Genomic DNA, 13,946 nt, shown 5'->3' with positions numbered 1-13,946 from the left:
GTAGGACGTCAAATGAATAAATTTATATGGAATAAGAGAAAAATTAGTCAAAACTCTAACTAGCTGCATACAAGAGTGTTCAAACCAATTAGACTTTTGGATCTGAGATACATATGAGTAAAATGATCAAAGATTGGAGACCACAGATGTAATCAATGGCACTAACATATTAGAAATGAGGATATCATGAAAGAACTAGATATTGTTAACATTCAAGAATGTATGAGCAGAGCCAATCTCAGGTGGTATGGTGAAAAACAGAATGGGACAGGAAAGGTTACCAAAACAAGTATCCACTGCCACAGGATGGAAAGAGCAATATTTTTTAAAATTTTTTAGGAGGTATGATGAGTAGAATGCATATATGCCACTAAATGGAAGTTTTCAATATACACCGACTGACAAAGTACTACATGTCATGCAGATAAACCAGAAGATGAAAACAAGAGTTTTGGTGGGTAGATCCTATTATCTATAAACGAATAACTCACTTTCAGTTGAAAATGCTGTTGTCAGGGTTCCTCAAGTTCTAGACAGAATTTGAAAACAGATTTTAACTAAGAAGCAAATGCCACATCACTGTTAACTGCACAATAGAGATGCTTGGAAATGAAGGAATTCATTGTCAGCCCGAGATAGAATACCTGTGAAGTGTTTCTGGAACTTTGTGGAATCAATGGCACCCGGTGGATATCTGTAATAAACTGGTCATTTGATATACATCATTTATTCTTACTTTATAATAACTTACAGTGAAATGTCTCAAGTATTATACTGGGAATCACTCAGCACAACATATTTTATAAGAATGATATTTATGACACTTATTAACTCTTCACACATGCTACAAATGTAGTATGAAATTTTTGACAACTGTGATTAACTGGAACTGAAAAAATAAGGAACTTCCCTAACTAGAAGAGGATGCACCATTAGGGATGCATGTTCACACTTATAGTATTTAGCATCCACAAATACAAATAAATATGTGAAGTGCTTGTTCATTTCATTTAATGATGAAGGGATTATAACTATAGTGTGTATTTGTTTTATTTTATAGGTATTGTAAAGTACAACACGCTATAATATAAACAAATATGCAAACTGCACAATGCTCTTATTTAAACATGTGAGTAGAATAATCATGTCTTATATTTACACTGTGCTGATTCACCAGAAGAGAACTGGTTGCTGATCATCTGTCCTAATTAGAAATAACATACAATATTAATATCTATTGAAACATAATGCACTAAACTTGCCATGTGACAGATGCTAGTAAATATACAAGAATCCATTCATCGACTATTCTAGGATAATAGGAAGAATGCTACGCTAAGTGCAGTGTTACACAGATTTGGACTGATGTAGTTAACTGTGTAAATTTCTTATACTTTTTCATCTGATGGTCTGAAAAATGAGAAATTTTCCAGAATCATGAGCATTAAAAATGCATAGGTACTTTTGCATTTTAATATTTGAAAAATTAAATTTCATACACTAAGATATACTATATGAAAATAACTTATGACTGAGACAACATATCAGAGGTATAAAAAAAAATAATAATAATAAAAAAAAAAAAAATATATATATATATATAGCTGCATACAGTTTTGCTTAAAGCAGTGAAGTTTATTACATGGAGGGATTGAAGTTATAGCATAAATGTTAACGTAAAACCAAATCAGGCTATAATACAACTCATATTTCACATTACATACATCTTTTTGATTTAGAGCATTAGGCATGCTGTGCATGCATGCACATGTATGAAAACACTCATTTGCAAAAAGTTTGAGTATATCTTCAATCGTAAGGAGAGAGAGAGAGAGAGAGAGAGAGAAAGCACTATTAAAAACTGTACACAATGTCCTACCAAGTCCACTGATTAATATTCCAAATCACTGCTAAGTGAATGTTACAATAAATATTGTTTATATGAACAGATAACTGAATGTTTAGCTTTAACATCTTCATGTGATTTACACGATTCTTCAAATTCCCGAGAAATCCAATATTCTAATCATCATTTCTCACCTGGATTGTCTATATCTTATAACAGCACATTAGTTCTATACAGTATATACACACACACACACACACACACACATATATATATATATATATATATATATATATATATATATATATATATATATATATACACTGACAAACTATTGGTTTTCAAAACCACTGAACTGTACCATTTAATTACTGGGCTGCAATACTCTTCAATAATAAATATTCACTATGCTAGAAAATACATACCACTCACATTTTAGTATGTCTAACTGCCATTTGAGAGGAACAAACACTTTCTGCAAAAGTCAACTGCTGTACAGATGACTGAAGTGTTGTGTGATATGGTTATTTCACTGAAGACACTTAAAGCAGTCCTGATTTTCATGCTTCACTCTCTGTTGCATTAGTATCTTCATCCAGAATGGGCACAATTAAATTATCCTTTGACATTAAATTATATTTTGTGACAAAGACTGTGAAACGGCGGCATAAGTATGTCTCATTCTAGAAAAGAGTGATTTGTTATTTATTAGATAATGTGAGATTTAAGATATCAGTAAGTTTCAGCATTTTCTCACAAATTATATTCAGAATGGAACAAGAGAATTACAATTTAAGAAATTCTGTATAATGCAGAATGATATTATATTATTCATTTAAGTATAAAGTTTTGGTAAAAAGCATATATTACAACACAAAATGGTATCTATATACAGACAATTAAAAAAGTTCATCAGCACCAATGACTATCTCTATGGATTAAATTACCGAGAAAGATATTCCACCAAGTAAGCAAAATAAAATTTATTTTTTTAATGAGAAAGTATATAAACAGTTTCTGCTGAAAATCTTAAAAGTGCTCACAGTGCAAATATTAGTTTGCTTGATTAAAGAGGAATATTTTATTCTTTTACTAAGAAGGATTTGCTGTCAGCTATATAAATTTAACACAACAGAATAAAGACACAAAAAAGGTACAGAAAACAAAAAGAACTTCAAATGACAATTAAAAAGAATATTTATAAATATCCATTATTGTTTTATAGCCAAATAACAAAACATTTCCTCATGGAAACTCAGTTGTGGTAAACAAGAGGTATAAAAAAATTACAACTGAAAGCAATATATTTTCATCTGCTCCTGTTTCTGATGAGCACCAATTCAAAAGTTCTTGGGACACTGAGCTCTTATCCAAAATCATAATGGCTAATGGACAGTTCATCCTTTAAGCAGTGGAATATCAAGTGCTGAAGATTGTATTCATGTAAGTCATCATCATCATCAAATTCCTGACATGTACCCTCAAGGAGTGTACAGGATATGATAGTACCACATGAAAAGTTTACATCATTACTAACTTCCTATCTACAATTTTCCTCTAAATCAGTCTGTTACTTGTCAAGACTCCAACATTATCAGATCTTATATTTCTATCATCTAAGGCACTTTGTACTGTATCAATCCACCTATATCTTGGTCTTCATCTGGGTCGTTTTCCTGCAAACCTGGCAGAGAACACTTGTTTTGCTAATCTTTTCTTGCCTATTCTGTTTAAGTGACCATACCACCTGAGATTAGCTCTGCTAACGCATTCCTGGATGCTGAAAATGTCCAGTTCTTTCCTAATATCCTCATTTTTAATATGATATTGCCATTGATGCCTCTGTTCACACCTCTAATCTTTCTCAGGACTCTCATATCTGTAGTTTCTAGTCTTTGGTCAAGTGTTTTACTTCTGACCCAGCTCTCAGATCCATAAGTTAAAACTAGTTTGAACAGTGTCTTGTATACAGCTAATTTAGTGTTCTGACTAATTTCTCTCTTATTCCATATGAATTTATTCAATTGACTGCCTACCATACCAGCTTTGTTGATTCTGCTGTCTATTTCCATATTTAATTTACCATCTTCAGTAAAAATCGTGCCTAAGTAGCTGAAATCTTTTACTTGTTCCACAGGTTCCCCATTCACAACATTCATGTAAGTGTCATAATACTTTCAAAAGTTTCCAAAAGGCAACCACTTGTGTTTTATGTGGCTATAAAATAATAATGGATATTTATTTATAGTACTTTCTTTTAACAGAAAGCAAAATAATTATTATATAAATTATAACCAATGTACACTAGAGTACAATGAAAAATTATAAATAGCAAAACAAAAGGTTTTCAGTTTGAATAAGAAAGATACAAGTTTAGACACAGCAAAAACTTGTCTACGAACAAAATACATAGCAATTTGTTTACCTTGGCTTTTTGGATAGTTAACTGCCAGAATGGTCAGCCAAGGAGATAACATCTCTACACTAGGTTGAATCAATTAGAATCCTGCTATGACATGGATGTTTGCGAATATTTTAAGATGGTTGATTTCTGTCACCTGTACAAAACTACTGGCCAATTTATTAAAAAAACAGTTCCATGTTTAATTTTAATCTCTGCAGTAGAGTTTATGAATTATCTAAAGCTTAGTCCACTATTCACAGTGTAAAATCTCTTATTATATGTAATAATTATGTTTACTTTTGCATGTTTTTTTTAAGAGGAATGCACTTAGAGAAATGTTATTTTGTCTGTAATAATCTTGTAATGAGCCTTTGTAAAAAATAATGTGGTGCATGACGTCATCATGTAATGCTGTTAACTCATGTCAAATTAATAAGTCTAATTCTAAGAATTGCCATAGAAAATATTTCTAAAGATGTGCGAAGAATGACATGTCCGAAGGTCCATACATAACCTTTGGACATGTATGGAAAGTTAAAGAAATGCATGCATGCATATAACGGAAGTTGAGGTGTATATAAGGCAAAATGTCGAGAAGGAATTTTGTCTTAGGATTTCCTATTTCTTCTTTTACTTGGGTCCACTGCCATGTTAGGTCTGCATTGGTAATCTAAAGAAAAGCACCACAAGTTCGAAATCTCTTACCTGAGTCCGCTGCCACATTTGAAGTATCATGTCGATCGTCTCGTTCTCATTAAGAAAGAGCTGAATATTGCCACCATATTGAGTGTCCTATACGGCATGGAATAATCGACAACTCGGACAAGGAAGAAATTTAGAGGGAAATCAAGAACGAGTCAGCAGATGAAAGCAAGACAAGAAGGCGCACTTATGTGTGAACAAAAAATGAATGTAAAAGCAACGTGCTGAATGAGAATGCATATCAAGTGTGTATGTTTATGAGATAATGTATATTGATATTGAATTAGGCTTACACAAGGTATGCCTTACTGTCAGTTAATGTATATATTAACTGACAGTAACCGGCACGTAATTCTAGATTGTGAATCAGCTTCAAAGGAAGAAAATTAGAACTAAGTCTGGATTAGGAAGAATTGAGAATAACAAGACAATTGTAATGAAACTGTATATATATGTTAATGTGAATCATTCTGTAAATATTCCTTTTTCATTTAATTAAATGGTTTGTGAACAACACATTGAACTGATTCTGTCAATGCACTATCCTAAAACAATTCAAACCTGCATAAGATAGAAGTTTATGTGATTTATAATTAAGCCACGACTAATCTGAGGTAAGGATTAATATAAGCGGGGAATACAAATGATATCTTTGTCTTCAGTTTAAAATCTTATAATCTCGCAGTGACTCAATACATAGTCTAACTGGCACAGTCATAAAACAATAAATTTGTTACACTACAGAGCATGAAGGCTAATAGATATAGTAGAAATATAGATGGTGACATAAATGGTCAAATGTTAAGGCATTCGACCATTTATGACATTCATGAATATTAAGTAAAGAAAATAAAGACAAAGCAGCGTAATAGAAAACAGAAATTATTACAACAACAGTATTTTAGGTGGTACGGGTTACTAAGCTGGTGGTGATGATGAGAATAATGCACAAAAACAAAAGGCCACTCATGTTTATCTTCCACTTAAAGCAACTGTGATGTAATTATAAATGGTATTTTCTTAGTCACTGAATTAAATGAATATTAAACATTTTTACTGAAATTCATTTATTTAATTTAAACACAGAAGAAATAACATGTTTTTTGGTGGATACAGCTGCATGAATTTATCTGGCAAGTGACAAAGTATTTGGCATCCCTCGACTCTTAGGCAGTGGATTGATGCGCAGTAAGATGTAATCCAGACAACTTTTAATATGTTTGTTCTTGCTTCTGCTGTAAAACAAATGTCAGCTCTTGTCGGTCGGAGGGTAATGCAACAGTTTTTAGTGATTTATCATGTGGATGGAGTACTAGTAGTTATTTTATGAAGTTAAAGGAAATTGTACTATATCACAGATATCATTTTTGGTTTAATGAAATGAACAAGGGGTGCTTAAGGGTCCAAGCTGTATAACTGAGAGGAGACCTCCAAATATCCTTTAAAGGAATGCGGGGAACCGATCAGGGCTTCTGACCGAATGTCCAATCCTCACCTTCTCGTGGTGCACCCTGTTGGGTATCTAATTGGATACTGAACGAACGAGAATGGGCAAATTTTGGATTTACCTGACCAAATTGTATTCTTATTGGCTTAAACCAATATACAAAATGATGGTACAACATGACAAAATTTCATGCTGGCTGGGGTGTGGCCTGGTTAAACAAGGCCCCCATTGTTATCGCCAGGGAACCAGAGCGAACAACGAAAAGTCAGCTAATGGAACAAATCTGAAAACACCCCAACTCAACATCACCAGAGTTAAAGATCAGTACTATCAACGTAAGAAGCCTGAATGGCAAAGAAATGGAGCTAGCTGAGGAATTAGATAAGTACCAGATCGACATAATAGGGGTGACTGAAACAAAAAACACAAAAACTGGTGAGATCTTCCTGAGCAATAAATACAAAATGTTATATTCATGCAAGGAAAAGAAGGAGTAGCCATAGTATTCAACACTAAATACGAGGCTAATCTTCTTGAATGGCAGTTAGCCTCAATTAGAGTGATGTGGGCAAATATGAGAATAGGGAACTGGACAATGAGACTTATTTGTGTCTATAGTCCCAGAGAAGGTTCTACTAAGGTAGAAGTGGAGGAATTTTTTGAGGCTTTAGAGAAAGCAACTGACACAATGAAAAAGGAAAAGTTGATGCTTGTTGGGAATCTAAATAGCAGAGTAGGAAATGATTGTCAGATATACAAAAATATTTTGGGAAAATTTGGAAAAAACAGCAAAGCTAATAATAATGGCAAATAACTGTGTGATTTCTGCTCAGGACATGGACTGGTTATTACTAACACCATGTTCCAACATTTAAATGTGCACAAATTCACATGGAGAGAAGAGGCAAGGAATAAGAAAAGTCTCGTTGACTATGTTATTGTTGATAGTGATGTTTTCTCCCTGGTGCAGGACACCAGAGTGTACAGAGGATTTGAAATTGGAAGTGATCACTATTTAGTCTTGAGCAGGATAAAACTGAATTTCATATTGAAAAGAATGACATGTAGGAAAGTTTTAAAGGGAATAAAAGTTGAGCAGCTCTCAGATGTGAACTGCAGACTAAAATACACAAAGATTATTGAAGAAAAAATGAAAGGGTTTGAGAACAAGAACCAAACCTTGGAGACTCAGTGGCAAGTTTTGAAGAAAATCCTGATCGATTCAGCCAGAGAGGCATGTGGTGAGGCTGTCAGGATCAGATCTTCACTTTACGACAAATAGCTGAGAAAGCATGGGAATATAACAAAGATCTGTATTTAAGTTTTGGCAATCTGGAAAAGGCACACGACAAGGTGCCAAAAGAGAAGCTATTCAATACACAACAGTTATATGGTGTCAATGGGGCATTATATCAAGCAATACTTAGTCTTTATCATCATCATCAAATTCCTGCCATGTACCCTCAAGGGGTGTAGTGTACAGGATATGATATTACTACATGGAAAAAATTACATCACCACATCATTACTAACTTCCTATCGAAAGTTTTCCTCCAAATCAGTCTGTTACTTGTCAAGACTCCACATTATCAGATCTTATATTTCTATCGTCTAAGGCACTTTGTACCGTATCAATCCACCTATATCTTGGTCTTCCTCTGAGTCGTTTTACTGCCAACCAGGCAGAGACCACTTGTTTTGCTAATCTCTCTTTGCCCATTCTGTTTAAGTGACCATACCACCTGAGATTAGCTCTGATAACGCATTCCTGGATGCTGACAATGTCAAGTTCTTTCCTAATATTCTCATTTTTAATATGATATTGCCATTGATGCTATCTGTTCATGCCTATAATCTTTCTCAGGACTCTCATATCTGCAGTCTCTATTCTTTGGTCAAGTGTTTTACTTCTGACTCAGCTCTCAGATACATAAATTAAAACTGGTTTGAACACTGTCTTGTATACAGCTAATTTAGTGTTCTGACAAATTTCTCTCTTATTCCATATGAATTTATTCATTTGACTTCCTACCATACCAGCTTTGTTGATTCTGTTGTCTATTTCCATATTTAATTTACCATCTTCACTAAAAATTGTGCCTAAGTAGCAGAAATGTTTTACTTGTTCCACAGGTTTTCCATTCACAACACAGTTGACATTTTCATCGATTCTGCCTATTTTCATTGTTTTTTCTTTTTATTGCTGACCTTCATACCATATCTATTACAACAGTTATTCAATTTAGTCAGGGAATTCTTCAAACTTGTAGCGGATTTATTTAGAAGTATAACATTGTCTGCATAAAGCAAAGAGCTGACATTAACATCTCCAATTCTGATATCATGTTTAATACCACTTTCCTTCATAATGTGATCCATATAGATAATGAATAACAGATGGGATAATGTACATCCTTGTCTCACACCAGATTTAACATTAAACCATCTTCGTGTACTTGCTTCAATTCTAACTGCCGACTTACAACTCAAATAAAGACTAAGTATTGCTTGATATAATGCCCCGTTGAGACCATATAACTGCAGCGTATTGAATAGTTTCTCTCTTGGCACCTTGTCATATGCCTTTTCCAAATTGACAAAACTTAAATACAGATCTTTGTTATATTCCCATGCTTTCTCGACTATTTGTAGTATAGTGCAGATATGATCCTGACAGCCTCTATTTGGCCTGAATCCAGCTTATTCTTCACCAAGCTTTTCTTCCAGAATTCTTCTCGACCGTTTCTCAAGTATACTTGCACATAAATCATACCAGGAACACTCAGTAGGGAAATACCTCTGTAATTCTCACATTCCGTTTTGTTTTCCTTTTTATATATGGGTACTATGAGAGCTCTACTCCAATCATCGGGAATTCGTCCCTCTGTCCAGGCTTTTTTAACTATGCAGTGCAACCACTTTAAGACTCTTATACCACCATACTTTAGCATTTCTGGTCGAATATCATCTACTCCTGCTGCCTTTCTACATTTCAAGCCTTTGATGGCTTTATCTACTTCAAGTATGGATATATATTCCTGACTGCATGTCTGGTGAGTGTTTTTATCACTGTGCTGTCACCACTCCTTGTTTCATTTAGCAGTTTTTCAAAGTAATTACTCCATACGTCAAGGATATCTTTTTCTCCTGTTTTCATGTCACCTTTATCATAGAATATTTTGCCACATTCTTGATATTTATTTTCTATATTGTTACCAAAGTCCTCCCATGACTTTTGTTTAGCTAGTTTTACACAGTGTTTAGCATTTTTGCATTTGTCTCTGTATTCTCTAAGAGCACAAACTGACTTATTTACCAGTAACTTTTGATATGCTTTCTTCTTTTCCTTCATTGCCTCTTTAACTTCCTGTGTCCACCATGGAGGTCTAATTTTTCTATCCTTGCAGACAACTTCACCACATGCCTCTCTAGCTGAATCAATCAGGGTTTGCCACTGAATCTCAAAGGTCTGATTCCTGTTTTCAAACTCTTTCATTTTATCTACAATAATTTTTGTGCATTTTAGTCTAGAGTTCACACCTGAGAGATGCTAAACTTTCATTCGCTTTAAAACTTTCTTACATGTTATTCTTTTCAACATGAAATTCAATTTTATCCTGCTCAAGAATAACTAGTGATCACATCCAATTTCAAATCTTCTGTACACTCTGGTGTCCTGCACCAGGGAGAAAACATCACTATCTACAATAACATAGTCAAATGAGACTTTTCTTATGCCTCTCCATGTGAATTTCTGCCCATTTTTATATTGGAACATGGTGTTAGTAATAACCAGTCCGTGTCCCAAGCAGAAATCCAATATTTGCCATTATTATTAGCTTTGTTCTTTTCTCCAAATTTTCCCAAAATATCCATTTTTGGAAATTATGGAGACAACTACCGTGTTTGAATAAAAACTTTAGTTTATTACTAAAATTTTATAATTCGACGTTTCGACCTTTATGTCAAGGTCATCTTCTGGAGCGTACAAATATACACAAGAAACAAGCTATACTACAATCATACTGGTTCGTTAAAGACACTGACTAACTGCTACCACAATTGTTGGCCTGACCTCTGGTGGGAAAAAAAAAAAAATTATACATCAACGCTAGAGTCCTATTATTTGTGTTGTCTACTATATGCATATATTAACATCATTCCATCCAGTTGGAGTGGAATGGTTTCTAATACTAGCGGATTGGCTAGAGTCCTGACTTATGTTGAATCTTTCATATTAGGTTGGCTGAATGTGTGCCATCCAGATCCTTGGAATTTTCATACCATCTTTATTGTTGATATTTGGGTGGTTTATCAGGATTTCGCAGGATTCTTTAAATTTTCTTTCGTACCATGTTTTTGTGTGATGTTAAGTGCATGGTCTGAGAGGCCTACTTCACCATACTGGTTATATTTAATGTGTCTAATGTGTTCTTTCTTGCGTATAGGGATTGTCTGTCCTGTTTCACCAATGGACGGTAAGTTACAGGTGCAGCGGATGCAATAGACTCCAGGATGTGCTAATGGGAGGAGAGGATCCTTAGAGGAGCTGAATATGGTTTTAAGTTTAGTGGGTGGTTTAAATGTGGCATTGAGGTTATAATGTTGTAGGATTCTGTTCATTTTTTCTGATAACCCTTTAATGTATGGGATGGCTATGGTTTTACTGTAATCTAGATTCGTTTTTGTTGTGGTTTTATAGAGTATTTTATTGACAGTATTTTTGTTATAGCCATTGTTTACGAATGTGTCAGTAATGATTTTTAGTTCTTGTTTCAGGGCTTGCTGGTTAGAGCAAATAGTTGTGACTCTGTTTTTAAGGGTGTTTATGACTCCATATTTTTGTGCTGGGTGGTGGTATGAATTCGCATGTATGTATTGGCTCGTGTGTGTCGGTTTTCAGTAGACCGTGAAGGATAGACTGCCTGAAGGATGACGTTTAACTAGTGTGTCTAGGAACGGGAGCGAATTTTGGTTTTCGATTTCGATGGTAAATTGTATGCGTTCGTGTTGTTTGTTTAGGTGGCTGAGGAATGTGTTTAGCGTTTGTCGCCCATGCGACCAGATCGCGAATACGTCGTCAACGTATTTGAGCCAGATTGTCGGTCGAAGCGTGGCGGAATCAAGAGCCCTTTGCTCAAAGGTTTCCATGTAGAAGTTCGCGATTGGGGGGGATAATGGTGAGCCCATGGCTGTACTTTCCTTTTGTAGGTAGAATTTGTTTTGCCACACAAAGTAACCGGACTTTACTACGCGGGCAAAGAGGGCCGTAATGTCGGGCGGAAATTTGTTCTGTAGTAGGATAATTGTGTCACTGATGGGGACATTAGTGAAAAGGGCAGAAACGTCAAACTGACTAATAAGTCGTCTTTGTCGAGTGTTATGTTTTTGATTTTGTTTATAAAGAAAGTGTTGTGTGTTTTTTATGTAGGAGGGGGAATGTCCTACCAACTCCTTGAGTGTTGCCGCTAATTTCTTGGCTAGGTGGTAATTGGGACTGTCTATTCCTTCCACTATTGGTCGAAGGGGCACATTTTGTTTGTGTATTTTCGGAACCCCATATATTCTGGGGGGGCGTAGTGGGGTTTGAGTTTTTTAACTGTGTCTGGTGGCCAAGAAGTGACGGACTTTAGTAGTCTTTCTGTTTTGTCCTTTATCCTTTTTGTTGGGTTATAATTTACCATTTTATATGTGTTATTATCGGCTACTAGTTGGTTCATTTGCAGTATGTATGTTGACCTGTCAAGGACAACAGTGGCACTGCCTTTATCAGCTTTCGTTATTATTATGTTTTGTTTGGCTTTTAATGATTTAATTGCTGCTAATTCTGTTTTAGTCAGGTTGTTCTGTATGGTTTTCTTGGTATTTAGGACATTACTGGTTTCTAGTCGTATTTTGTCTGCTATGTTGTTAGGTAGGGATCTGATGCCTCTTTCAATGTGGTAGATAAAATCCAGTTTGTTTACCTTTTTAGGCGCTATTGCGTAGTTCAGTCTTTTATTTAGCAGCGTGAGTTCGCCGTTGTTCAGGGTGTGGCTTGATATGTTGATCACATGGTTCTTGCTTGTCGGTGGTTGGTCGCTCCTTGTCTCCCTTGTTTGTTGTTCATTGTTGTTTCTCGGGGAGGAAGTCCTCTGATTGGCCGCCACATTTTGCCATTGTTTCAACCTGTGGAATTTTTTCTTGAGTTTTTCTTTGTTCTTTTCCAGGGTATGCTTGGCCGAATTGTCAGTAATTCTTTCAAGTGTTTGTAGAATGTCTGGATTAACATAGTTCGATAGTTCTGATTGTAATTTAGAAACTAGATTTTGTGTTGTAGCTAGGTTTCGGCAGGCCGTTTGGATCTGTTCTCTAAGCATTGCTTTTTCTGTGCGGTCATAGATACGGAGTGCCTTAGCGGACGTAAATTTCTTTTTTAGCCTGATGCAGATCGGAATGAGGTTATTGTCTCTGCATCTTTTTAAAAAGGCCAGTCGATTGATAAGGAGAGAAATACGAATCTTTAGCTTACCATAGCGATTGCAGTGCTTGTGGGTATCATTTCTATGGATGATCTGAATCCTTTCTTTTAGGCTTGCACGGTGATCCGAATGCATTTTTGGAAATTATGGAGACAACTACCGTGTTTGAATAAAAACTTTAGTTCCCCAACAAGGTCCAACTTTTCCTTTTTCATTGTGTCAGTTGCTTTCTCTAAAGCCTCAAAAAATTCCTCCACTTCTACTTTATTAGAACCTTCTGCGGAACCATAGGCACAAATAAGTCTCATTGTCCAGTTCCCAATTCTCATATTTGCACACATTACTCTACTTGAGACTGACTGCCATTCAAGAAGGTTAGCCTCGTATTTTGTGTTGTATATTATGGCTACTCCTCCTTTTCCTTGATTGTCATTGCCTGAATATAACATTTTGTATTTATTGCTCAGAAAGATCTCACCAGTTTTTGCCTTTTTTGTTTCAGTCACCCCTATTATGTCGATCTGGTACTTATATAATTTCTCAGCTAGCTCCATTTCGTTGGTATTCAGGTTTCTTATGTTGATAGTACCGATCTTTAACTCTGGTGATGTTGAGTTAGGGTGTGTTTTCAGAATTGTTCCAGTAGTTAACTTTTCACTGTTCGCCCTGGTTCCCTGGCAAAAACAATGGGGGCCTTGTTTAAATGGGCGACGCCCCAGCCGGCATGAAATTTTGTCATGTTGTACCATCATTTTTTATTTTGGTTTAACCAATTAGAATACAATTTGGTTGGCTAAATCCCAAATTGCCAGCGCATCCTCGTTCGTTTAGTATCCAAGTAGATACCCAACAGGGTGTGCCACGAGAAGGTGAGGATTAGACATTGGGTCAGAAGCCCTGATCGGTTCTCCGCATTCCTTTAAAGGCTATGTGGAGATCTCCTCTCAGTTATACAGCTTTGACCCTTAAGCACCCCTATTGAGTTACAAGTCAGCAGTTAGAATTGAAGGAAGTACAGGAAGATGGTTTAATGTTAAATCTGGTGCGAGACAAGGTTGTATATTACCCCCTCTGTTATTCATTATC

The 13,946-nt window shown here is 35.4% G+C and overlaps 1 protein-coding gene across 2 annotated transcripts in view; it reads right to left on the bottom strand.

Annotated features, from left to right (window-relative positions):
• Window positions 1-1,032: 1,032 nt before the first annotated feature.
• Window positions 1,033-13,946, bottom strand: part of Mob4 (MOB kinase activator 4) — a 132,461-nt gene continuing 119,547 nt past the window's right edge. For both annotated transcript variants that reach the window (XM_090394130.1, XM_090394129.1), the window contains exon 7: window positions 1,033-2,529. In XM_090394130.1, the coding sequence (XP_090250256.1) occupies window positions 2,407-2,529 (123 nt within the window). In that variant the 3' untranslated portion in view covers window positions 1,033-2,406. The remainder of the gene's footprint in view (window positions 2,530-13,946) is intronic.

The sequence above is a fragment of the Typopeltis vanoorti genome, chromosome 6, assembly GCF_054136105.1.
Source record: "Typopeltis vanoorti isolate ZY-2024b chromosome 6, IOZ_Tvanoo_1.0, whole genome shotgun sequence".
Lineage (NCBI taxonomy): Eukaryota > Metazoa > Arthropoda > Arachnida > Uropygi > Thelyphonidae > Typopeltis > Typopeltis vanoorti.
The sequence above is the reverse complement of the archived record's forward strand: the minus strand, read 5'-3'. Positions and strand labels throughout refer to the sequence as shown.